Source organism: Dipodomys merriami, unplaced genomic scaffold (assembly GCF_024711535.1).
Source record: "Dipodomys merriami isolate MVZ:Mamm:240054 unplaced genomic scaffold, mDipMer1.0.p SCAF_198, whole genome shotgun sequence".
Taxonomy (NCBI): Eukaryota; Metazoa; Chordata; class Mammalia; order Rodentia; family Heteromyidae; genus Dipodomys; species Dipodomys merriami.
Window position 1 is genome coordinate 810,341 of NW_027203359.1, and position 27,540 is coordinate 837,880.

The 27,540-nt window shown below is 38.5% G+C and overlaps 1 protein-coding gene across 2 annotated transcripts in view; it reads left to right on the forward strand.

Moving 5' to 3' along the window:
• Nucleotides 1-27,540, forward strand: part of Rps6ka5 (ribosomal protein S6 kinase A5) — a 152,791-nt gene that overhangs the window by 40,239 nt on the left and 85,012 nt on the right. For both annotated transcript variants that reach the window (XM_070028560.1, XM_070028561.1), the window contains exons 2-3: nt 2,076-2,147; nt 24,535-24,753. In XM_070028560.1, coding sequence (XP_069884661.1) covers nt 2,076-2,147; nt 24,535-24,753 — 291 coding nt within the window. The remainder of the gene's footprint in view (nt 1-2,075; nt 2,148-24,534; nt 24,754-27,540) is intronic.

A 27,540-nucleotide genomic window follows, 5' to 3' on the forward strand; every position in this document is an offset into this window, starting at 1 on the left:
GCTGGCTTTGAACCACAACCCTCAGATCTCAGCCTCTTCAGTAGCTAGGATTACAGGTGTGAGCCACTGGCACCTGGCCATCTTTTTTTTTTTTTTTTTTTAAGTTTAGTAATGCATTAGTGTAAACAAAATATCAACTGTAAAACTTTTGATAAGACTGATGTTATTAATAACAAAGATAAGCTTAAAGTAGACATTGAAAAGATCTTAAGTTTTAGTCCAGTTTTCTACTCATACTCATCTGGTATGCCCATTAGAATAGATGCCAGCTACACTGATATGATCACACTGCTGAGTGTCAGCTGACTCACTCCAGTTTAAGTTTCTTATGATTATTATCTTTAAGTAGTTTTACAAATGGGTTTCAGTTCAACAGGTCAGATTATAACATGTATGTTTCTTCTTCCAATGAACTTTAAGTTTTTTAAAGTTTGTTGATATTCCTTATTTTTTGTGTTTGTGGAAATGTTTTTATTAAAGCTGTTTCTGTGGGAAGGAGTTAATTCTTTTAGGATTTAGAGGCATGTGAGGTTTGGTGCTATTATGCTGTTAAAACAGCATGTGAGGTTTGTTGCTATCATGCTGATAGCAACTCAGAAGTGCTGATACTCCGCTCTGATGGGCCTCTCCTAGGAGATAAGAGGGGTCCGTATAAAGAATAGTAGCTACTGGAGAATCAGTGATGTGTACACCCAACACTTCAGTATAAAACTCTGTAGAAGCTGCATTGGTGCATACAGTGTGGTTTACAACCTAACTGGGGTCTCTACTTCTGTCCCAGTCCCATCTAATCATTATCATGTGGACAACATGTTCAGCATGAGACCTAGATGATTAGGAAGAAGACCAAACTATTGAGTGAACACCAGTTTTCTTAGTTCAGGCTTCTTTGACAAGAATGCTATAGACTAAGTGGTGCGAACAACTAACATTTGTCATAGTTATGGAGGCTAGGAATCCAAGATCATGTGCTGGCAGCTCTAGTCTCTGGTGAGGACCTGTTGCTAGTTTGCAGATGCATGTCATTGTATTTCTTACTGCAGAAAGCAGAGAGTGTAAGCAAGTGTGTTCTCTCCTGTCTCTAAGTCAGTAGCCCATCATGAAGACTCCATTCTTACGAACTACCTACCTTTTGTCCTTATACAACCACAATAAAGTACCATCTCCTTTTGAATACTAAGAAAGACAACGGACAGCTCTTACCTTCATCTCAAAACAGGCCTGTTTGGGGTGTTTCGGTCCTAGGCAGGAGAAGTAGTTCCACTTCTTTTGTTCAACCTGTTTTGGACTTTATTGAGGCATGTAAATGACTCAGAAAGGCAGAAGATTTTTCTGTAATAGGTGATGTTTATTTCACGTTTTGGTGGGGGAGGAGTCAAACAATATGTGTAAATATTTGTCTTATTCTAATAAATGTTAGTATTGTTGGTTAAATTTGGGCTCTTGTTCTTAGGTTAACAATTTAATTAAGAGAGATGAAGTTTATTTTTAGATATTCTTGCTCAAAGACTTTAATCTTTGTGACAAAATAATGGCATAGAAATGTGTTCTAGGCATCTAAACCACATGCTTAAATGATTTTCATTGCTTACTATTCTATATAGCATATTTATTATTTGCTTTTCCCCCTTCTAGTATTGGAGACCCAGCTTATTAATAAGGACATGGTTTACCACTAAGCTATACCCCTAGCCCTACTATCCACTTTTATATGCTTTCTTGTTAATATAATTAAAATAATTCTCCTACTCTTGAATATGATCAAGCCTCCTATTGGTTTGCTCCCATCTGTGTAATTACTTACTTTGCCTAATAAATATAATATGAATATTAAATTTGAATGATATCTAGCTACTAAGTTCTAAAAATTATTATAATGTAAAACTTAAAATTTCATATGACATAGCTATACCATTGAACAAGAATTGGTCTTGTGTTACCATTGAACAAGCAATGACCATGTATATGTTCAGTTAAAGAAATCAAACTTTGCTGGTATCTCAGAAACCCTACAGACCCCTTCTGTTGATGATGCCCTTTATTATTTCTTACACTTTTTCTCTTTCTTTCTCTAGCTAACTTGACAGGACATGCAGAGAAGGTGGGGATTGAAAATTTTGAACTCCTGAAGGTCCTAGGAACAGGAGGTAAGTCAAAACAAGAACTGTTACTCCTAAGACTCAGGACTGATAACCTCAGTTCAACAGTCAATAAAAAAAAATTAGAACCATGAGGAATCCAATAGGAAAACTATCCAAGAACATGAACAGAAGAAATACAAAGGCTAACATGTCAAAAAAAAAAAACAACAAACCTCTTGTTAGCTGAGGGACAGCGCCCAGGCCCAGAGTTGAAGCTCCACAACCAGACCCCCCCAAAAAAACCCTCTTGTTGTATGTACATGATGGCACCCCCTGAAGTCTCAGCACTCAGGAGGCTAAGGCAGAAAGATTGTGAGTTTGAGGTTAGTATGGGCTACAAAATGAGGCCTTGTCTCAAAAATAAATCCCACTCTGATGCGTATTAGTACATCTTCACATAGGACACAGTCATTTAAAAAAGTATTACAGGGCTGGGAAGGTGGCTCAGTGGTAGAGCACTTGCCTTGCATGCATGAGGCCCTGGGTTCGATTCCTCAGCACCACATAAGCAAAAAGAAAAAAGCTGGAAGTGGCACTGTGGCTCACGTGGTAGAGTGCTAGCCTTGAGCTGAAGAGCTGAGGAACAGTGCACAGGCCCAGAGTTCAGGCCCCACAACCGGACCCCAAAAAAAAAAGGATTACATATTAAAAAAAGTATTAATATTTATAGGAGCTTGTTACATGCCAAGTACTCCTTTAAGTGCTACTCTCTCTCTCTCTCTCTCTCTCTCTCTCTCTCTCTCTCACACACACACACACACACACACACACTTTTTTTTGGGTCCGGTCGTGGGCCTGAACTCTGGGCCTGGGTGCTGTCCCTCAGCTCTTCAGCTCAAGGCTAGCACTCTACCACTTGAGCCACAGCGTCACTTCCTGCTTTTTTTTTTTTTTTGCTTATGTGATGCTGAGGAATCAAACCCAGGGCCTCATGCATGCAAGGCGAGTGCTCTACCACTGAGCCACTTTCCCAGCCCTGCTTTATATTTTTGATTGACTCATTCATTCCTCACTTAATGCTGCTACTATTTAATTCTCATCATTTGTACTAAGCTCAGGGCTCTTTAGAAACCCCAACTAAGCATTTGGAAACATGGAACTTGGATTTATATATGTTCTATTATCTATAAATTAAAATTTAAACGAGCTATCTTTATGAACATTTTAAAAGGTTCTCCAGCAAGGGACAAGTTTCACAGAAGAGCTTGTACACTGTGCCATTTTCATAACATAAATAATTATGTGAATAAATGTCAATATAGTATGTATATAAAAAATCTCTGGGCTACATAACCAACATGGTACCACTCATGGTCTCTGTGTGCATTAGGCGACCTTGATTTTCTGATTTTCAGAAAAGTCTTGTTTCCTCAAAATTATCTACCTCTGTTTCCACTGCTCAGGAGCCCAAACTGGCTCCTGGTTGTCCAGCCAGGGCTGTTGTGAGCCCTCCACACTTAGAGAGCCCCATGTGTACTGTAATGCTATGCTCTGATTGTTGTAGGATCCACAAACATTCAGGAACCAGGTTCTATACATTTTCATTTTGCTCTGGGCCCTGCCAGCTGTGTAGTTGGTCTTGACAGGTGTGTACCTGTCTTCACACCCTGGAATGTGTTGCTCTACAATCACAACTGTGACAGCTAGCTTTGCTCCTTTTCCTTCTCTCAGTAGACTTGAAAAGGAGGCCCTGAACTTTTCTCTTGCCAACTTTATCAGCCCCAGGGCTCTTTCTGTGGAAGGAAGGTGAAGACCTCAGGGAACACAACATTTTTCTTTCCAACTGTACTTAAATTTCTCAGCTGGCCATAGTAGGTGGGGGGTGGGTTGCAGGTGTACCTTGAAAGGTACCTGCCCCTCCCTTCTAAGTGTCAAACTTTCCAGCAGGAGAAAATGTTCAGCCACTGGCCTAACAGTACGCACATATATTTAATCCTCATGTGTAAATTGTCTTCAGGTAATGAGCTTTCATGCCTAATGCTATGTCATATAAATCCTTTATAGCCTCTTTGAGTAGTTGGGCATATAATGTGCCAACTTACATAACAACTAGTGAATAAGCCCTGCCATTATTCATGTTAGGTAGGCCTTTTGATGTCAAAAGAGTTTATTGTGCTTACCAACTTGGAGAATTTGCAGTCCATTCTCACTTTTGGGTCATTTGTAAAGGTGTCTTTTTTAAAAATAGAAACTAGCTCCACCCCAACCTATCTCTAAGAAATATTGCTTTAAAATAATATCAGAGCAATGTCCTTTATCCCTACCTTTGTTTCGGATTTCAAAGGCAGAATCTGCTCATAGGGCAAAGAGTCCAGACCTGTGGTGTGTCAGTTCCCTTGAAAATTGTGTTTGTGACATCTTTGAGAAGCTTTCCAGGGCAAATTTTATCTTATTTACAGACTGTGTTTTGTTTGTCTTTTTTTTTGTCTTTTTGATAATAACTTTATTGAAATATAAATCACACTTTTGTGTGGCTTACCCATTTTAAGTTATGCAGTCATTGACACTACAACCCTTTAGCTATAACTTCTGAAGTTCACCATCCTCTAAGCCCTAAAGCACCCCACTAGTCTACATTCTGTATCTATATAGTTGCCAATTCTCTAAGTGGAATCACACAGATGTAGTATTTGCTGACTGTGGCAAACACTACATTAGTTTCCAGGTTTATTGGAGTTATAGCAGTACTTTCCTCTTTTTATGGCTAAATATTCATTATGTGGATATACCACATTTTGTTTATCCATTCATTGATGACCTTTAGAGTTGCTTCAACTTGTATGCTGTTATAAGCACTATGTTTTGCATGAACATAATGTTTTCATTACTCTTGGGCATATTCCTAGGAGTGAATTGGCAATTCAAATGTTTAACTTCTCTTTTCTCCATCTTTCCTCCTTTTACTCTCCTCCCTTTTTCTTTCCTCTTCCATTTCTTCCTCCTCCTTTACCTTTTATGTTCCTGGGGTTTGAACTGAAGATTCATCAAGCTTGTTAGGCAGGTACTCTACTCGTATCTTCAGTCCTTTTTTGCTCTGGTTATTTTCAACATAGAGCCTTGCTTTTTGCCTGGGCCAGTCTGGACTATGGTGCTCCTATTTACACTTCCCTCTGTAGCTGGGATGACAGGTGTACTCTGCCACACTCAACTTTTTCTGTTAGAGTCTTAGGAACTTTATATCTGGCTTATAACTGTAATTCTCTCAGTCTTACCCTCCTGTATAGCTGGGATAACAGGCACATGCCATTTTGCCTAGCTATTAGTTTAGCTCAGTCTCATGAACTTCTTGCTCAGGCCTCAATGTATGATCATCCTGATCTCCATTTCCTGAGTAGCTAGGATTACAGGCATGAGCCATTGGTTGCTGGCTGTATTTAACTTTGTGAGACCTATGAGACTTTTTCTCAAAAGTGGCTGCACCATTTTACATTCCTCCCTGCAGTATGTGAGGATTCCAATTTCTCCACCTACTTTTAACATTTGTTATTATATAATTTTTAATGATACATTCTTCTGTATGTGAAATGGCTCGTGCTAATTTTTGTGTGTGTATGTGTGTTACTAAGATTTGAACCAAGGGATTTGCTAAGCAAGCACTCTGCTGCTTAAGCCAGGCCCCCAGCTGTTTTCAGCTTTAATTTGTTTTTCAGATAGAGTCTTGTGCTTTTGCCCAGAACAACCTCAGACTGTGATCCTCCTTCCTTCACCTGCTGCATAGCTAGGATGCTTGGCTTGTTTGTTGTCATACGGCCTTGCTAACTTTTTGTTTGAACTGGCCTCTAGCTATAGCCCTCCTGCCCTCTCTCCTCCTTTAGTTGCTGGGATTATAGGCATGGCCACCATGCCTGGCCACTTAGGTTAAATTTTACAAATTAAAATTTATTAATAGCTCTTGTTAACCTGCTTAAATGATTTATTCAGGCTAGCTCACTCATTTTCCACAGTCAGCTATGTTACAAGATACTATGCACACATTTACATATTTTGTACATAAGTTTATGTAAATTCCCTCTTTGTTTATTACAGTTTTAAGTCATTGGTGAGGTAAGAATGGTCTTATTGTTCTTTTTACTACAGAGTTGGTTTTACAATTTGTATGATAAGAAGAAATCCAAGAAAAATATCACATAAATTTAAATTTTAATCTATTTCATTTGGAGAATTTATAACATCATGCTGTTTGAAAATGTAGAGAAACTAGCACCCATGACCTACTGGGGAAAATAGGGAGCAGGATGTGGTATTGACGTTGTGTTCTTTACACATTGTTTCTTTTGTCTGGTCCACAGCCAAGGCCTAATTGTCCAACCTTCCACCAAGGAGTCCTCAAGTAGAAAACTTGCTTATATTGGCGCATATTTTGTGGCCTTTGACCCATGCCTTACCATTTTGCTGACCCGAGAAGCCAAACTTTGCGTTCTCTCTGGTATCCCACAGTAAATCCAGCTTAGGGTTGCTTCTGGTTCTTTGCATAGAAGGCACAAATGGCTGCCAAGACACATAAAATTGTAAGAAATCACTATACTTGGCATATTTTTTTCATCAGAATTTATTGCTAATTCAGTAACATACTAGGAAAATGGACTTTAAATGAACATAAATTTTCTGAGTAGATAACTTTTCCAGAATAATTACATATACTAGCCTATTATTTAGCAACTGGGTGAATAAATAAGTATATCCCATATAGGACAGGACTTCTGTAGTAAAGATCCTTGGATATTTTAAGGTGAATATTTGTAATGTTTACATCATCTTTGTATGTTTCAGAGTTTTCTAATGTGATAAGAACCATTAGACTGTTTCTATTCCTTGACCTGTTTATTTTATATATGGCAATATATTCCTAGTATAGAAGTAGAAACAAAATATTTTCCCCCATCTAATTAGGTGACAGCTTTGATATCCAAGAAAAAGCCTATCAATAAAACCCCTGAAGGGCTAGATAATATACATTTTTTATAAGGTCTGTTTATTGCACGGACCAGCTAGAAAACATAGGGAAAACCTTTAGATTCAAAAAAGAAAATGAGGGCAAGACTCTAGAATAGTAACCAAGCCCCCAAAGATGGAGGTTATAGTTGGGAAATCAGTGAATTATGAGCTTGCATTTAGGTTGGTCATTTTCATGCTTGATATGGATGACAACATCAAGAGGTGTAGAGTCCACTCAGCTACTGATCATTAAAAGACAAATGAGGTGCTGGGATTGTGGCTTAGTAGTAGAGTGCTTGCCTAGCATTCATGAAGCCATGAATTCGATTCCTCAGTGCCACATAGAAAAAGCCAGAAGTGGTGCTGTGGCTCAAGTGGTAAAGTACTAGCCTCGAACACAGAGAGGCTCAGGGATAGCACCCAGGCCCTGAGTTCAAGTCCCAGGATTGGCAGAGAAAGAAAACAGAAAGACAAATGAGACTAGTGATGGTGTCTTCCAGCTGTAATCTTAGCTACTCAGGGAGCTGAGATCTGAGGACCACTGACCTAAGTTGGCCCAGGGAGAAAAGTCCACAAGACTCCCTCTCCAATTACCAGCAAGAAAACTAGACTAGAGGTGTTACACAAATGTTAAAGTATCTACCGACTGTAAGGGAAAAGGCAAACAAAAATGTAAGGCTCTAAGTAGGGTGCCACTAGCTCACACCTGTAATAGTCCTATCTACTTACGATGGTGAGATCTGAGGATCTTAGTTTGAAGCTAGCCAGGGCAGACAAATCTGAGAGACTATTTTTCTTTTCTTTTTAAAATGTTAATTTTATTGTTATTGTAAAGATAATGCATAGTGTGGTTGCAGTTACGTAAGTCAGGTAATGAGTACATTTCTTTTAGAACAGTATCATATTTTCCTTCATTTTCTCCCAGTTTTTCCCTCCCAGTCCCCCACTTACCCTCCCCAGAACAGATAAACTTACATACAATACAAAAAAATGAATAATAAGACAAACAGAAATGAGTAACATTTCCATTTCCTTATGAATGGTACAATATCATTCTGATGGGAGCATAGAATTGCATTTTGTATGTATTTTACATATTCTTCAGCCATTCATGCACTGAGAGACATCTGGGTTGATTCCATATCTTGGCTATGGTAAACAGTGCTGCAGTGAATGTAGTTATGCTGGTAGTTTTAGTGTGGCCTTGTTTGTGGTCTACTGGAGTGGAATTGCTGGGTCATAGGGAAGCTTTATGTTTAGTCTTTTGAGGAACCTCCATACTGCTTTTTAGAGTGGTTGAACAAGTTAAATTCCCAACAACAGTGTAGTAGCATTTTCCCTTTTGGCCACATTCCTGTCAGCATGTGTTATTGTTAGAAACTAACTAGAGTGAGGTGGAATCTTAATGTTTTGATTTGCATTTTTTATCGTCAGAGATGATGAACATTTCTTCATTGGCTTTTTTCTGAGAAGTCCTGAAAGACTCTTTATCTCTAATTAACCAGCATAAAGCTAGAAGTGTAGGTGTGGTTCAAAGCCAAGCAAGAGTGTGAGGTCCTGAGTTCAAATCCTAGCACTGGCACAAAAAAGTGTAAAGCCCTAAATTGAAACCCTGGTACCAATACACACAAACATACACACACATACACGCACAGTATAGGGGATAGATAAGGTTTCTGGCTCAGCACTGACACTGGCTGAGGACAGAACAAATTCTGCCACAATTATTGTAATTGTAATCATTTACAAACTTCAGGGAGTAGAAAAATGGGAATTATTTCCTCCAGGTCTTTTTTATGAGGCGAGTGTAACTTTGATTTTTGTACAGGACCATGATCTTATAAGGACTATGTAAGGAAGGAAAATTACAGTCCCCTTTACGTATGTGAAAAGTGGAATATCACATCTATGAAACCAAACCTTGTGTTTTATTCTCTCAATACATTTAACAGATTGCCCCAGCCCCTGCCTTCCCTTTGGGTGCTGATCCCAGGCATTTGAGGCAGGGCCAGTGTAATGTTTTCCTTTCACGTTGAATCTGCACTTCATGCCCTTCCCTGTGCTCTTACAGTTCTTTAGGGAGCTGTGGATTTACTTTTCTTTTCTTCTTTTTTTCTTTTGTCCATCATGGGACTTTGAACTCTGGGCCTGGGCACTGTCCCTCAGGTGTTCAGCTCAAGGCTAGAGCTCTACCATTGAACCACAGCGCCACTTCTGGCTTTTTCTGTTTATGTGGTGCTGAGGAATCCACCCCAGGGCCTCATGCATGGGAGGCAAGCACTCTACCACTGAGCCATCTTCCTAGTCCCATATGCTGCTCTTGTCTGTCAACTGACAGTGTACAGTTCTCATGAGAAGATGGAATAGCTCAGAAAGGTCATTGTAGATGTTTCTGAATTTAAAATCCAACTTTTGATGACTAAATAGAGTAGGTGCAAACTTTTTTATACTGAATATAATAAAATCTCAGTTTTCAAAAATTTCTCCACTAATCTTAGTTTCATTATCTTTTAAAGATAATTTTTCTGCACTTCTTACAGTATTAGAAAAGCTTATATATGTAATGTGAGGTTTTCTTTGGAAGTGAAACTGAAAATTTGTGATAATTTGTATATATTTTGAAATAGAGTTTGTGGGATATTTGAATATAAAAGATCTACTATTTTTTAATCTCATACTTAAATGCATGTACTATTCATAATCTTCTATTCAGCAGCTTGATTTCTCTTTCACCTGCCTTACTTCCTTTAGTCTATCACTAATTTGTTGGTCACACTCGTAAGCCAGAAATAATTTTTGGTTCTTCTGTATTTTGGTATCTTTATTTCTAGTCTCATGAACTTTTATGACTTCCTGTTAAACTGACTCTTGATTTCGCCTTTTTTTTGTGTGTGGGAGGCGGATGGAGGCGTTCTGTTCTAAGTGCCATTGCTCATTTTGCCAAATGTATAGATAGATTATTGCAAAAGGTTTCTTAAATAGTTTTCTTTTGTAAGCTTTCTCTTCTCTTTTATATTATATCCTGTTACAAATAATATGCAGCCTCAGATAAGTACATTATTATGCAGTTCTCCTATTTAAGAACATATAGTGCTTTTTTTCCAGTTAGTTATTCAAGTTCAAATTCTTGCTTGTCTTTCAGCTTTTCCTGTCTGTTTTCCTTTGCTCCCCTGATATCCCGCCTACTTTCTAGTCCAGTTTATTGTCTTGTCTCCCCTGCAGTGATGTGTTCTTTCCCACCCTCCTGTGCCCTGCCTTAGCTTGTTCTCCCATCTGCAGTGCGTCTCCTCTTCTAGCTATCTAGATCCTGCCCAAATTGCTTGGTTCTCTGGATTCGTTTCGTTTAGAACCCTTTGTAGAGAACAAAAACTGAAATATTCTCTGAATTTTCTTTCGCATGTTCCATGTTGACTAGATTGTAAACTCTTAGCATCATCTTTCTTGTGTTTTTTCCAGTGCTGTTGCCCATTGCCCTTGCTATAACCTAATCCTAGGTGAGGTATAATAGGCCTAACGAGTATTTCATTTCTTCTCTTGTCTCTGGCATTATTCTTTCCATTGATACTTCGAAGTCCAGGAAGTATCTTTGGTTTGTCTTTCAGAATTCATTTTGTGATGATAGGTTAGTAGTGGGAATAATGATTCTACTTTACTTCTTTTCCTATCTTCTCTGCAGCCTTCCTTTTGATCATTCTGCTTTCTGTCCAAGTACAATCTTGTCACTTAATGGCAGGATTACATACTAGGAAACATTGCTAGGTGATTTTGTCATTGTGTGAACATTATAGGGTGTACTTATACAAGCTTAGTTGACATAGCCTACTCTCTACCTAGGCTATATTGTTCACAGCTAGTCTTGGTTAATCTCTTATCCACATCAAGACAAAGTAATCTATGAAGTTTTGATTTGATTAAGACACATTGATTAAGATACATTGTGTGTGACGTGCTGGTCCGCAGGCTTGAACTCAGGGCCTGGGTGTTGTTCTTGAGCCTGCTTAAGGCTAATGCTCTACTACTTGAGCCAAGGCTCCGCCTCTGGGCTTTTGGTAGTTTATTGGAGATAAAGAGTCTCATTGATTTTCCTGCCCAAGCTGGATTTGAATGGTGTTCTCCAGGTCTCAGCCTCCTAAGTAGCTAGGATTACAGGTATGAGCCTCCACTGCCCAGCAAAGACACTTTTTGATTTTAAATTCTTCAGTTTATTCCTGATGGTCTGCAATTCATTTATGCAGATGTACTGATTTAAAAGCAGGTACTGTTCTGGGTGCTGAGGATAGAATAGTGAGTAGTTTGCATTTTGTTTTGTTTTTCTCAGTTGTAGGCCTTGAACTCAGGGCTTGGGCACTGTCATTGAGTTCTTTTGCTCAAGGCTAGTGCTCTACCATTTTGAGCCACAGCTCCACTTCAGGTTTATGAGTGGTTAATTGTAGATGAGAGTTTTATGGGGACTTTTCTGCCCCGCTGCCTTTGAACTGCGATCCTCAGATCTCAGCCTCCTGCGTAGCTAGGGTTACAGGTATGAACTACTGTCGCCCGACAGTGAGTAGTTTTAAAAGATGTATTACATATAAACTTGCAAATTTAATGATAAAGATCTGAACTTAAGGGTCTAAGCTGAGTGCCTGAAACCTTGGAATGAATATTGGCCAAGTGCAGGAATCCAGAATGTTTTGCATACAGTAGTTGTCTAATGAGCAGTACTGTCTGTCCCTGGGGCCCTCTTGAGAAGTTCATTTTTATTTTAAAACATGTTTTCTTTTTTTCCTCCAACTAATCTGCAGCAAGTCTTATGAAATTGTTTGGTGAAGATACTGATTACTAAATAGACATTATCTTTGGGCTGCTCACCTCACCTGTGAATACCACCTTCATAATGTAGCTGTCATTTCTTTACCCAGAGACCCCAGACTCTAAATTATCTTCTCCCACAGAATAACCCCATTTAAAAACAAAAGTATTTTTGCAGAAGACTTTCTTTCTTTCTTTTTTTTTTTTTTTGGTCCAGTTGTGGGCCTGAACTCTGGGCCTGGGCGCTGTCCCTCAGCTCTTCAGCTCAAGGTTAGCGCTCTACAACTTGAGCCACAGCACCACTTCCGGCTTTTTTTTTCCTGCTTATGTGGTGCTGTGGAATCGAACCCAGGGCCTCATGCATGCAAGGCAAGCACTCTACCACTTAGCCATCTTCCCAGCCCTTGCAGAAGACTTTCTAGAAACATATTTCATTTGTCAAAGAAAATATATTTCATTTCTCTTGAGTAATTTGCCACTAGAGGGTGCTGGAAATTGCATTAGGCAGCTGAAGGACACTTTGTAGTAACATAACAGGGAATAACTTTAGTTGAGTCATGGTAAAAGGTTGTTTTAAATAGTCTCATGATTTAGTCATCATTTATCATCTTATTCTTTTAACTGTTGTGAGAGTATCCCATTAAAACAACATGTTTAAAATCATATGTTCATTAAATTGTCAAAATTGTCATTCAAAAAATATATAATTTTGCATTTGTGTATACCCACTATGCCTTATGTTTCAGTATAAGCCCACAGTGTTTATGTAATTCCTACAGATGTGATGTTTGTGGTAAACAAAAGATGATTCCTATGAAAGTGTTGATTGACATTGTATCTCTACTATGAATAGTTTTTATTTCTTATTGATGCTGTATGAGGTCATGTTAGTCAGAAACAGAAATTGCTGCATGAGAAAATGAGAGCCAGAATGGACAGGTATGGAGCCTAAACAACATGAGTTTAAGCTGGACTCTAGATTCAGCCTGAACTCATGGAAAGTTTTAGACAAGAGTGAAGGCTGCTTGAGTTGAGGTGAGGTTGAGATTGGTGGCATGTAATCTCCTAGGTTAAGTGGCATCCATCTACCTTCTCCAGAGAAAGGATAGTTATGGCCATTAGCACTCACAGCAGCAGAGGTATAGGTGCACCCACTAGAAAGTGGGGGTCCTACCAGTTAATAACAACAAATACTACAAGTCACCATTTTAACTACACTAGTTAAGATACAACTATTGGGGCTGGGAAGGTGGCTCAGTGGTAGAGTGCTTGCCTTGCATGCATGAGGCCTTGGGTTCAATTCCTTAGCACCACAGAAGCAGAAAAAGCCAGAAGTGGCGCTATGGCTCAAGTGGTAGAGCACTAGCCTTGAGCTGAAGAGCTGAGGGACAGTGCCTAGGCCCAGAGTTCAGGCCCTACACAACAGACAAAAAATAAAAAAACAACTATTGAGGTAGGCAAAGCAGCATGATATATATATATATATATATATATATATATATATATATATATATATATATATATATGTATGTATGTATGTATGTATGTATGTATGTATGTATGTATGTATGTAGCGATCAGTTATGCATATGTTTCCTAGCATTCCTGGAATCCTTGTTTTTCGTGGAATTTTCTTTTCTTGTCTTTTTTTGCCAGTCATGGGGCCTGAGCTCTAGGCCTGGGCGCTGTCCCTCAGCTCTTCAGCTCAAGGCTAGCATTCTACGATTTGAACCACAGCGCCACTTCTGGCTTTTTCTGCTTATGTGGTGCTGAGGAATCGAACCCAGGGCCTCATGCATGCAAGGCAAGCATTCTACCACTGAGCCACCTTCCCAGCCCGTCATGGAATTTTCTTTTAGTAAGCTCCTGTGGTTTTCCCAGCTAGTTTCCTTTGTGTTTTAGACCTTTCATTTGGGCATGATTTCTTTGCCATTTTTATTCTTTTCAAAAGCTGGACCAGAACACTTTGGTTTTCTATTCACTTGAGACTAGAGAAATACCTCATGAACTACATGGGTTATTCCTCTCCTGCTTCTTAGGACAATTTCAACCATTTTCTATTTTCATATATGCCTATAAAGTGCTTCAACTATGTTCATTCTCTCTCCATTCCCCTTCTCTTCTCTAGCCCAACATAGCCTGTTGTACATCCCTGTCATTCAATTTTTAGTATATATTAATTGTACAGAGGGATTTCACTGAGGTATCTCATACTTGCATATATTATACTTTAATCAAATTTTCCACCTCTATCACTCTTCACATCTCCTTTATCCCTTTATTATTCACTAGTTTCTTATACCATCTTCATACAGAGACACATTGTTTTTCTATATTATCCACCCTCTCATTCTCTTCTCCCCATCACCTGTGCCACTCCAAGAATTAGTCATGTTTTATATACAAATGTATGTATGTGTGTGTATATATGTATGTGTGCATGTATATGTATATATATAAAATCTTGCATATGTATTTTTAATGTCATTCTTTATTGCTGATGAATTCTCCATTGTGTATATATGCCACATAATCTTTATTTATTCACCAGTTGTAGGACATTGAAGCTGCTTCCATTGCATGGCTCTTGTGAATAGTGCTTCAGTGGACATGGTGTGTAAATGTCTGGTGTATCCTGACCTACATTCCTTTGGATATATGCTCAAGAGTACTATTGTTAGATAATAAGGTAGTGCTACTTTTAGCTTTTTGAGAAACTTCCATATAATATTTAGTGTGTTTTGAAGATGATACATTTTCAAAAAGAGATATAAGGAGTTTTCAAAGAGAAAAATGAATGAATAACTACATAGAAAAGAGACTGGAAGCTGAATTCAAATGAAATTGTTCTTACTGATATCTATAATAAAGGAGACATTGTAATTGAGCCCTAAATTTAACTATGAGGTTATTAAGAACTTAAGCAAAAAAGAAAATACTTGACCTATATAATTTGTGGGGTTTTTTTGGTGGGGTATATAAATTAATCCATAACTGTGTCTTTTAAGTATTTGGCTATTATACATTTCAAGAAATAGGTACAATTATGAATATATCTTTTTGCATGTATGTAGGCACAAAGATACACATTTTTTCACTAATACTTATATAGTATTTGTTATCTGCCAGGCCCTGTTCTAGAATATATATTAACTTATTTAACTTTCAAATCATATATGGAAATTGTTACTATCCATAATGAGAAAATTAGACACAAACACATGAAATACTTTGTTGAAGTCCAAGTAGTTAAGAAATAGCATACCTAGGATTCATGAGGTGTTTCTCTAGTCTCAAGTGAATAGAAAACCAAAGCGTTCTGGTCCAGCTTTTGAAAAGAACAAAAATGGCAAAGAAATCATGCCCAAATGAAAGGTCTAAAACACAAAGGAAACTAGCTGGGAAAACCACAGGAGCTTACTAAAAGATACCTACCCATGCATGGAGTACCAAATTCTTCCTCATTGCCTATAAATGCCCCTCCCACATGCAGTTAGTTTACGTTCATGTATTCATACACATATATGCCTATATATAGAAAAAGAAGCATTTATAAGATAAAATGTAATTTTTATTCCTGATTTTCTTTTGATTGGAATTGGAATTTTTAAATATTAATCTCTTCCTGAGCTTTTATTTGCAGAATTGTAAATATAGTGAACCAAGAATACAACCTTCAGCTATCAAGTTAGGAAATAAGTTTTATGAAACATTTTTAGTGTATTTGATTTTGTTTATTTTTTGAGGGGAGTAGGACTGGGGTTTGAACTCAGAAACATAGTCCCTAAAAAGTGTCACACAGACAATGAAATTTCAATTTACTAATGTCTTTCTGAGTAGAACTTCTGTACGGTGCAAATGCAGAACTGTCTGTTGATTTGTCTTAACACAAGCTATGTTTAGAAAATTACTTGTGTACAGTATTTTCACAATAAAAATGGTTTTTTAATTTAAAAAAAGGAAATTACTTGTAATGGGGAATAAAGGTTCTTTTCGATTGAGGTCTAGTCATACGTTTTTCTTGAATTTTAGAAATACAAAATCGTGGCCAGCCAGTTTCATGGTTGAACTCATAGTCTTTGCTTTTTGTTGTGGGTTATGCTACAGTATTCCAAAGTGAAGCTCCTTCTCTTAGAATCCTTTTCAGGGCTGGAAAGGTGGCTCAGTGGTAGAGCGCTTGCCTTGCATGCATGAGGCCCTAGGTTTGATTCCTCAGCACCACATAAGCAAAAAGAAAAAAGCCGGGAATGGCACTGTGGCTCAAGTGGTAGAGTGCTAGCCTTGAGCTGAAGAGCTGAGGGACAATGCCCAGGCCCAGAGTTCAGGCCCCATGACCCGATCCCCCCCCCCCAAAAAATAAGAATCCTTTTCAGTGGTGGTGGATTGACTGGAGTGTTGCTAAGTACTTCCACAATGTTACTGTATACATTTAGGAAGCACAGAGCCGTCCAGTAAGGATACCAATTTTGAGGGGCATGACAAATGAAATTTAAAGATCTAATAGAATATTTCTTACTTGATCCCTTTTCTGGAACGCTGTACTAGAGTCAATGAGGTTCTGTAGTGGAAAAAGTGGGTATGTGAAGGAGGACTGATTTTCAGAGCGGGAAGCCAGTATCCAGGACAAATCATATGTGGGGAAGTGATGATCTTTCTACAAGTGAAATTGCACGTGAGAAATGGATGTGGCCAGGCATTGTAATTAGTTTTTGCATAGTTGTGGGAGGTCACAAAGTGGTGACTATATATAGATGCTGCTATGTTAAGCTGCTTTCCTGTTCTAAATGGTGCCAACTATGTTTCTTGAGGTCATTTTCACCAGAGAATGTAACTAGGACTTGGATTTAATATCAAAATTAAAAGAAATTGCTTGATGGTAGTCCATTGTCCAGAGTTGGCCAGCTCTGCCTTTATATTAAAAAAATCTGAGTTGCTAGATTCTTCCACTAAAGGAGGGTATTTGGCAGTGCTTTATGTATTTCTTTTTCTGATGTTTTCCTGTTTGCTTACTTGCATATTCTTTTTTTCCCATTCAGTCAGCATAATTTGAGCTCCACTTGCTAATACAAGTGAATAAAATCAGAAATGGGCCATGATTTTGAGAAATTCATAGTCTAGTGGATATTAGACAAAGAAGCAATCACACAAATACAGAATTACATTTATGATTGTTTCCATGACAGAGAAATGAATTCATCAGGTTCTGAGAGCCTGAAATAGGAAGACTTGTCCTAATCTGCGAGGTTAAAATAAGGTGATTGGATCAAAGTATAACTGAGATGATAGGAAAGTGGAGATAGGTAGAAGCTCGCTAACTTAGAAATCTAGTTATATTAAGAATGTTCTTTATCATAATAACAATGAGAAATGAAGTGTTTTGAATTAGAAGGGTTATATTTGTATCAAGTTCTTTGACAGCATAAAAGGCGTGTAAAGGTAGAGGATGGGAGCAAGCTGGGAGGCTTAGCTGGAAATACTGATATGAATGACCGGTTCATTTTATAAGGTTCTGATTATGTGGGAGGATGAGCAGGATGCAATGCACAAAGTGACTTGAGTCTCTCTTACAAGACAGTCGTGCTGGGCTGGGAAGGTGGCTCAGTGGTAGAGCGCTTGCCTTGCATGCCAGAGGCCCTGGGTTCGATTCCTCAGCACCACATACGCAAAAAGAAAAAAGCCGGAAGTGGCGCTGTGGCTCAAGTGGTAGAGCACTAGCCTTGAGCTGAAGAGCTGAGGGACAGCACCCAGGCCCAGAGTTCAGGCCCTACGACCGGACCCAAAAAAAACCCACACAGACAGTCGTGCTTGTGGGGAATCTATGAATGATGGCTCAGGTGAGAATGGTTTTACAAAGAGCACATTTTAGAACATTTTTCTTCCCATAAAATTTTACAAATAATACATAATTTGCCAATCATCAGATGTTGTGGGCATAAGACTTTGAGAGTTAAGTGTATACTCAGTGGTTTATTTTACTTAAACCACATTTGTAATCTGTGTCTTAAAATGAACAGTTTCAGATTCTTTTTTTTTTTTTTTTTTTTTTTTTGTAGTTCTTAGGGCTTGAACTCTGGGCTTGGGCACTATCCCTGCCCTCTTCAGCTCAAGGCAAGTGCTCTACCACTTGAGCCATAGCACCATTCCTGGTTTTCTAGTAGGTAATTGGAGATAAGAGTCTCACGGACTTTTCTGCCTGGGCTGGCTTTGAACCGTGATCCTCAGATCTCAGCCTCCTGAGTAGCTAGGATTACAGGCGTGAGCCACCAGTGCCCAGCAAGTTTTCAGATTCTTTAAGGACTAAGAACTAGATACATTCAAAGTAATCTGAGTACAAAAATCTTTGCAGATTTTCATAATTTTCCCCTACCTTTCTCCTGTTTCTCCCACACCTAATTTTTCAGTAGTTGCTTTTTAAAAGTGACTTGCTTGTTATCTAATCCTTTCAGCATTCACATTTCAGTGGCTTATGTAATACTTAATTACAGTATATAATAAGAATAGAACATGTAAAAAGCATAAACCTGCAGGGCAGCAAGTATCAGTGACTGGTGGGAAGCCTGGGGGAGGGAGTACATAGGGGGGTGAACAACTCACCAGTATTTGGGGTGCAGCAGGTGTTTACCAAAGGAAAGAGGGGCACAATCTTGGAAGTTGGCTGGCTAAAAGGCTAAGTGGAAGAAGCACTTAAGAGAATTTCCTTGGTATTAATTTCCTAAAAGCTTAAGTACAATAGTTTAAATGCTAAGTTTGGTATGATCTCAAAGTGTGACAGGACAATTAGAGGTGTATGTAATGGATATAATTTTAAGCAGCATTAATAAGCGTTTGAATGATAGAAAACAATAGGCTCAGGAGATGTCAGTAGGATCCCAGAGAGAACAGCATGTCCAAGTTAAACACCTTAATGACAAAAAGCAGAGGCCTTCTGAGCAGTGCTTCTGAACGCTTTAAGGCTCATGACTGCTTCCTCCAGGATAGTGCATGTAGACATATATATGGACAAAGTTTTACATGTTTTTAATTACACTGCACAAGTATTCTCTGTGTTAGTTAGCTTTCCATAGCTGTGACCAGACACCCAAGAGACCAGCTTGAAAGGAGGTATTATTTCCTTTTGGTTCATAGTTTTAGATGCTTCAGGTCATAGTCCTTGGCTCTATCGATTCTGCCCTTGGTGAGGCAGAACATCATGGTGATGGGAGCATGTGGTAGAGTTACCTCATGGCAGAAAGGAAGCAGAGAGAGGAAGGGAACAGAAGACCAGGTATAGTCTTCAAGGAAATACCCCAGTTACCTATTACCTCCAGCTAAGCCCCATCTCCTAAAGATTCTTTTTTTTTTTTTTTTTTGGGTCCGGTCATGGGGCCTGAACTCTGGGCCTAGGCGCTGTCCCTCAGCTCTTCAGCTCAAGGCTAGCGCTCTACCACTTGAGCCACAGCGCCACTTCCGGCTTTTTTCATTTTGCTTATGTGGTGTTGAGGGATCGAACCCAGGGCCTCGAGCATGCAAGGCAAGCGTTCTACCACTGAGCTACCTTCCCAGCCCCATCTCCCAAAGATTCTACCACTTCCCAAAATAGTGCCACCAGCTGGAGACCAAGTACTCAGTGCATAAGCCTGTGAGGTAACATGTCATAGCCAAACCGTAACTAACACTTGGGGAACTGATGCTTTTACAGATAGACTCTCAAAATACTTTAACAAATTAACATCATTATTTTAAAGATTAAAGATTATGGCTTGAAGTTTTAATAAATTCAAATTTTACACATAAAGTATAATTATGTTCAAAGTAAATTTCATCAAGAAGCTGCTCTTAGCTTAAAAAAGAACTTGAAATTGTACAATTTTTTGACATGGAAGCATGAATAGTTCGTTTCTAAGCTGTAAGTTTTAATTTTTTATTTTGGCATCAAGTTCTAAAATCTTGATTCATAAATGGGAATCATAGTAAATGGATTAAGAGCCCTACATTGAGAAAAGCAAGCTGGGACGAGATCTACTCCCAGGAACCAGAAATTTCTCCATGTGGGTCCTTTCATTATTTCCTGTGCCTCAAGCTACTGAGGTCATTATCAGCATTTGTCAATACTGTGTCATAAATCTACATTTCAGTTTGAACAAAAGAAACCTTCACTGTTTTGAAATTTTATCATAGTTTTCTTGATGTAGTTCTCTGCTATGAAAAGGCTGCTAGCTCTAAAATCACACGGATTTTTAGCAACATCCAAAATGATGTCTATAGTGCCATGAACGGAAAGATTGGCCTTATTCACTTGGTCATAGATGTCTGCTAACACAAAAAGTAGTCCTCCCTGCTCTTTTTAATATAATAAGATTCATAGAGATAGAAATACTTTTGTAAAGATTGGTAGTAAAGCAGTTGATGTCATGGCATGCTGATGTAAAAATTATAGTGCCATACAGATAAGTGCGAAGCCAGTCTTGTCACCTAAGTACAAAATACTGTAGTGCTGCCGAATATCTATCTCAGGGCCTCCATTAAAACTGTTGTCTTTTTTCACTTCAGTAGCCTTTGTAATTCCCCCAAAATGTTTGTAAAATAGTATCCCTTCAGTAATATACACACACATGAATGGAAGCCAAGAGCTTGGCTATACTGGCAAGCTCTCAGTCACCCAGGTGCAAACTAAAAAGAAATAGCGGCCAGTTCTACTGTTGGTGGCCTCTTTGAAAATACTAAGAAACACCTAGGCCATTCTGGAGTGGATGGCACTTTTTAACAAGACCATTTCACTTTCTCCCTCTGCCCTAAACTACAAACCAGTTACCTAGTGAGGTGTCTTTTTCCTGGTTTCTCCAATAACAAATGTATCCTCTTCCCACCTGGCAATATGAGTGCCTTTGGGTGCTTCAAAACCAAGGGTGTTGGAGGCAGCCATGCTTTAGTCATGTAGCCTACTACTAAACAAGAACTTTGTTTGAAATACATGTTTGGACCATTGTGAGACACTCCTTGAAAATTGACTTACCATGTGGTTAGAATACCTTAGCTTTAATGTCAACTATGGCAACCTTAGAAGTAAAAGCAAGAGATTAATGAGTTTCATACAGTTTTTTCCTGACATCTTCTGATAGGTGAATATAATTATATTGGCAGGATATATGGTCTTTAATGTGAAATACTGGGAAATGTTTGGACTTTATCATCAGACAACGACATTAACTATTACTTGACCTTATAGTGATGTGACAATAGGATGATTTTTAATTATTTAAGCAATCAATGTACATTAACACCTTGTGCTACTTTAGGGTTATTTGGAGTAAAATACAACCTTTAAAAAATAACAGGAAAGTTATGAAAGAAAAAAAAATGTACAAACCCATAGCATTTATCAGTGAACCCCACCTAGTGGTGAGATCTCTCAAAATCAAATTGCTGTAAGATTGGCTTCAGGAATAGGAGAGGGCATGATAATGTTTTTAAGTATTTTTAAAAATTATTTTAGAGAAGTGTAAATATATTTTTCTCTAAGTACAGAGACTGTAGAAGGACCAGCAAATGAAAATTAAAAATCAGCCTGTTTGCAGATAGTATAAAGACTTTTTTTTGCCACTTAGAATCTCCATCAATCATGGCTATTTTGTAAAACTTCCTTGTCTTAGAGGAAGTAGTACTGAGTCCATTCCATTGTTAAAATACTTCTCCTGCATTCTTACTTGTTTGATGTTCAGATCTACCTTCATTTGTTGCTGAGGTCATGTATGGAAGCAACAGGGGCACAGGTAAGATCAAGATCTTGAACAAGTGACCAGTTCTTCTATATTTTCAGTTCTTCATCTATAGAGGATTATTATTTCCCTCCCTTTATTGGAATGTTCTAAGAATAAAATAGATTCTTGCTGGGAGCTGGTGGCTCACATCTGTAATCCTAGCTACTTAGGAGGCTGAGATCTGAGGATCCCAGTTTGAAGCAAGCCCAGGCAGGAAAGTTGGTGAGACTCTTATCTCCAGGTAATCACTCAAAAACCAGAAGTGGAGCTGTGGCTCAAAGTAGTAGAGCACTAGCCTTCACTGGGAAAAAAAAGCTCAGGGACAGCATCTAGACCCTGAGTTCAAGCCCCACAACCCAACTGTAAAATAAAATAGATTCTTACGTATCTAAAGTGCCTCACAGAACGGGAGTATGTGGAAAAATGTAGAATACTGGATGTGTGTTAGAGATACAAAATCATCTTGTATAGGCTCATTTATTGAAAACTTGTAATCCTATATTGAAAGCTCAATTTACATATATAGTTTTCCAGTTACTTTGCTTACCTGTCACTTCTGATCACAAATCCTCTTAGGAATTTTTATAGTATCTTTGGAAAATCACACTATTTGCATGTAGGAAAGACAGTCTGCTTTTACATCTTTCATTCTATATGCCAAACCTTATTTTTTGTTTGTCTGTTTGCTTAATAAGTGTGTTCCTGGAAACAGGATATTGACAGCAAAAAATATAAATAAATAAATAAAGTGCCTCACAATACTTATCTAAAGTGCTTAGATGTTACACAGTAACACCCAACCATTTGTCATATAATCACCTGTGTTGAAAGATACACATGGAGTGCTAGGAAAGAGCTGAATGCCATATTTCAGTGGTGACAGGGAAAGTATTTTCCATCTTGAGAAAATAAATGGATTCTGGTATTTCTAGGCCCATAGTATTCTTGCAGGGAGAGCAGAGTTTAGGGTAAGTGCCGTGTGTATGTAAGGAACATAAAAGCTACACAGCTGCCTAACAATTTCACTGTCTGCCAGTGTACATAGTTAGAAGATAAACTTATTAGAATGTTTCCTAGCTTTACATGGCTTCTGAACAGATATACCCCTTTGCATTTTTATTTTCAGTTGCTTTGTTAGGATCTGAAAGTTGCCATTCTTTTGTTTTGATTTACCTCTGCCTTTCTAAGGTCTCAATCTGTATTTATTATAAATATTTATCAGATGCAAACCTCTGTGAACCTTTATTCTGTTCTTCTTTATGAAGCTGAATTACTAAAAGTACCAGTGTCATTGTCTGTGATAGAGATTAAATGAGTCAGTAAGGAGAAGGGGATTGGCACAGGGCCTGGTGTTGACAATTCCTTATCAAGCATTGGTCTCCTCTCTCCAGTACAGGTTAGCACTGACATGGCATAGCATGGTCCTAGACTAGGTGCTAAAGTATTTGAACTGCATCATATAGAGTACAAGAGATCTTAGCTTCTACAGAGCATAACTGGCTTAACCATTCCAAGAAGCATTTTTCAAGGGAACTACTTCTTCCTTCTTCTTGTTTTTTTTTTTTTTTTTTTTTTTTGCCTACTCCAACTCCTCTCATTTCTTCGCCTTTCTTTGTGCCTAGAAATAAATGCAGAGACACTGCTTTGCCCAGTGAAGCACAGATCCTGCCTGCATGGGTCCATTCCTGTACCTGGAAGAGGGGAACCACAGACAGGATTCTGTCCAGCAGGGTTTTTGTGAAAAGAGTTGTGAAGTTGGCCTGTTGAGACATGAACTATTGCTCAGAGATATTAAGAAGTATCTGTCTATACTGTTCCCAGTTTAGTCTTTTAATGTTTATTAAATCTAAAGACTATTTAGTATGCACTGGAACTTGAGTTTGGCCTCATACTCTCATTTGTTTTTTTTTTTTTTTTTCTCTCTTGGTCACACTTTCCCACTTGGGCCACATCGCCAGCCTGGCATTTTGGTGGTTATTGACGATAGAGTCAGACTTTTCTGCCCAGGCTAACTTTGAACAAATGATCCTCAGATCTCAGCCTCCTGAGTAGCTATGATTATAGGCATGAACCACCTGCACCCAGCTAAGGATCTATTTACATAAGGTCAATTTATATTGCTTTAGATTTTTAAAGATAAATCTTGAGGAATACTTCAGGTACTTGATTTATATGAGAGGATGAGCTTTTTACATCTTGAGCTGGGTGTGGGGGTGTGTGCATAACCTTTCATCCCAGGTATTCAGGAGATGGAAATGGGGAGGATTATGGTTATTGCCCAGCCAGCTTGGGCAGGGAAGTTAACAAGACCCGCATCTCAGCATTAATGGGAGGATTCAGGTCTGGGGCCAGTCCTGGACACAGTACAGGACCCTATCTGAAAAGTTACTAAAGGAAAGAGGCCTGGAGATGTGGTTCAAGTGGCAGAGTGCTGAGTTCAAACTCCAGTACTGCCAAAGAAAAGAAAAAGAACTGAGCACTGTCTTCATTTTTTTACATCAATAGCAAATATATACATACACAAATATGTATATACACATACTAATGTTTATATATTTGCTAGAGACCTAGCGACTTTATGTGATGTCTAAAATGTCCTAGCTTTTCCACAATTGGACTGTGATTATCTGACTATAGTAACAACTTCTTCTAGCTGAAAATCTTGAGGAGAAAATCACATTTAAAGAGAGAAAGCAAAACTGTCAGCAGTAGCCAGACCTGTAAATACTGAGGGCTAGACTAAGAAATATACAAGGCTAAGAAATCTACTATTTATAAAACTGAAAAAAATTATCAAAGACCTGTTTGAAACAGAATCAATGGTGCTTTTAAAGAACATTTTTGTGTGCATGAGCGTTAAATAAATATATTTCCACAAATTACATTCTGCTAGTGTAGCATTTAATTCTTCTTTTTCTTTTTCTTTTCAGCGTATGGAAAAGTATTCCTAGTTCGTAAAATAAGTGGTCATGATGCTGGAAAGCTGTATGCCATGAAAGTTTTGAAAAAGGCAACAATAGTTCAAAAGGCCAAAACTACAGAGCACACAAGGACAGAACGGCAGGTTCTGGAGCACATTAGGCAGTCACCATTTTTGGTGACATTGCACTATGCTTTCCAGACAGAAACCAAGCTTCATCTCATTTTAGGTAAGTGCCAGTTCTTGCACATTCTACATAAGAACATTTTTCCTTGCGTCTTTTGAGTTGTAGCTCACTCAATAGACAACGTACTTCACTCTTAAATGAAATGTTTGGGTGCTGATTTTCCTCTTTACCGTGACGTTTCCTTGAACATTATGTACTGCTCTGGATCAAAAACTTTTCAACATGAAATGTGTGTGCTTATCTTTGCACATCATTATGAATCATAACAAATAGTTGTTTTATTAGGTCTGTCTTCTCAGAGCAGTGTTCATCCACATGAGAAGAACTACATGGTGCAGTGGGCCATGACTGTACTTTAAATGTTTTCAGGGATGTACAGGTTTGGGCTGAAGGAAACAGTCAAGTAAGATCATTTTCTGGTCCTTCTAGAAGTAAATGGCAGTGCCTATAGTATTGAATAGTCGCAAACTACCATTGACGATTTCATGTTAACCATTTGGTCTGTGCTCTTTTGTTATGCATATATGTATTACAGTGCCCTCTATAACTGCGGTGGGTGCTGCCTTGTCACCTGGTCACTCCTCAGTAGGTGTGTGTTCCGGGTATCTCCTTTTGTGCCCTAGCTCTCTTTTTATAGACATGACTCTAATGGCTTATTTTAACTCCAGATACTCCAGTGCTGAGGCATTGGAAGTTAAGACTGTGACATATGAATCTGGAGGTGATACAGTCTTGCCCATAACAATCCCTAAAGGTGTATTGATTGACTTTTTTCAGTGTTTCTGTGAGGTGATAGCATGGATTTACAGGTCCTGACTGCAGTGCCCCAAGGACATTTTGTCTTAATGACTAAGCACTGTAGATATTTAAAAAACAGGTTGCTCCATTATTGCGAAGTCTATGTATATGAATGCTGAAGCTACAGAAAGCAAAACTAACACAAAATCTTATTATGTTACTACAGGTAGTCTCTGACTTAAAATGATTTGACTTATGTTTTTCATCTTTAGGATAGTGTGAGGACAATATATGTTCAATAGAAATTGTACTTCAATATTTGAATTTTGGTCTTTCCCTGGCCTAGCTGCACTGGTATGATCCATTAACCACAGCTCTTAGACAGCCACAAGACCACAGCACCAACAGCCAAGACAGTTATAAGAACACTAAGCCACTAAGCTGTGATGTTCAGTACATTAGCTGTATTAATTGTACTGGCAACTCATGAGTTTTTCGACTTACCCTTGCAAAAGTCAAGCATCTGCATGTCTCTGTTAATACTATACATCCTACAAAGTGAGTGTCTTGCATATGTTTTTACTAGGGTTTTTTTTTTCAGTTGATGACTACCTTTCCCAGCTAAAAAAATTTTATTTTATTTAATATTTGGTTGTAGAAGTTCCTAAGGGGGGAAAACAGCCCACCTAAAATGTATTGATTTATTTTCTCATTCTGAGGTGGCTGGGCCAGTTCTCTGCTGGTGTAGCCTCAGTTCACTCATGTACTGTACTTGGAGAGTTAGCTGGACTGGAAGAACCAGGGCATGCCTGGTGATTGTTGGCTAGGCCATTGTGCTTGTCCATATGGCCTCTCATTCTCCATTTCTTGGCAGTCTGAGGGTATTTCACGAGAACCACCAAAAGGCATACTAAAGTTCAAAACACCTGAGTCTCATCCCTGGGCTCATACAGCTTCCCTATCAATCAGTATATGGCCAGCCTAGATACACATCGTTTTTTGTTTTTCCTTCCCTTCCCTTTCCCTCCCCTCCCCTCCCCTCCCCTCCCCTACCCCTCCCTTCCCCTTCCCTTCCCTTCTCCTTTTTTCTTCTCTTTCCTTTTCTTTCTGTCTTTTCTTTTGCAATTTCAGGGTTTAAAATGCAGGCCTTGTGCTTGTGAGTCTGGTATTCTACCACTAAGCCACACTTCTACTGATCACTTTTAGGATATGGCAAGCTTAGGTAAGATCTGCCTGTTTTCAGGCTTCCTGTATTGCTGTGATGTATGCCACTGCATCCAGCTTCCCTCCGTGGAGATGTAGTTTTACAAACCAGCTTGGGCTGGACTGGTACCCCAGTCCTTCCAATCTCAGCCTCCCACATGTATTGGAAAAACAGGCATGCACCACTGTGCCCAGTAATGGGTTAAGAAAAGGTATTGAGAACTCTTCTGCCTGGGCTGGCCATGAACCACAACCCTCCCATTCTCAGCTTGTGTGTACTTTCTATTTGTGTGTGAAAAAACAAACAAACAACAAGCTTAATTTCCAAATACCCTCCCATAGATGTTTGAACATTTTACTTAAATGTTTATCTATATTGGATAAGAGTGTCTGCTCTTCTAGAGCATACTTCCAAACTTCTAGATGTTTGTCCTTATCAGATGAGGAGTAATGCCACATTATAGAATTGTTTATTTTTATTTTCTTCTGCTAAAGGAGTCTGAACATCTTTTTATATCTTTGTTCTCCCTTTCAATTTTTTGTTTGGTCCTGGCTGGCCTTGAACTTGTGATCCTTGAGCCTCAGCTTCCTAACTGCTGGGATTACAGGGGAGTAATCCATCTGTCTCTCTTTATATCCTGAAGGAGCCATTTTTATTTTTTGAGCATTTTATTTGTACCATTTGCACATATTTTCTTCTCAATTTCAGAGACAATGTGATATACATTGTAAATTGCCACCTTTTCCATTTGTTTTTACAATGTAAAAATTTAAATTTATTTATAGAATTTACATTTAAAATTATTATTCTTATGGCTTATGGATTTGCATCATAGATGAAAGACCTTTTCTTTTTTTGGGGGGGGGGGTCTGGTTGTGCGGCCTGAA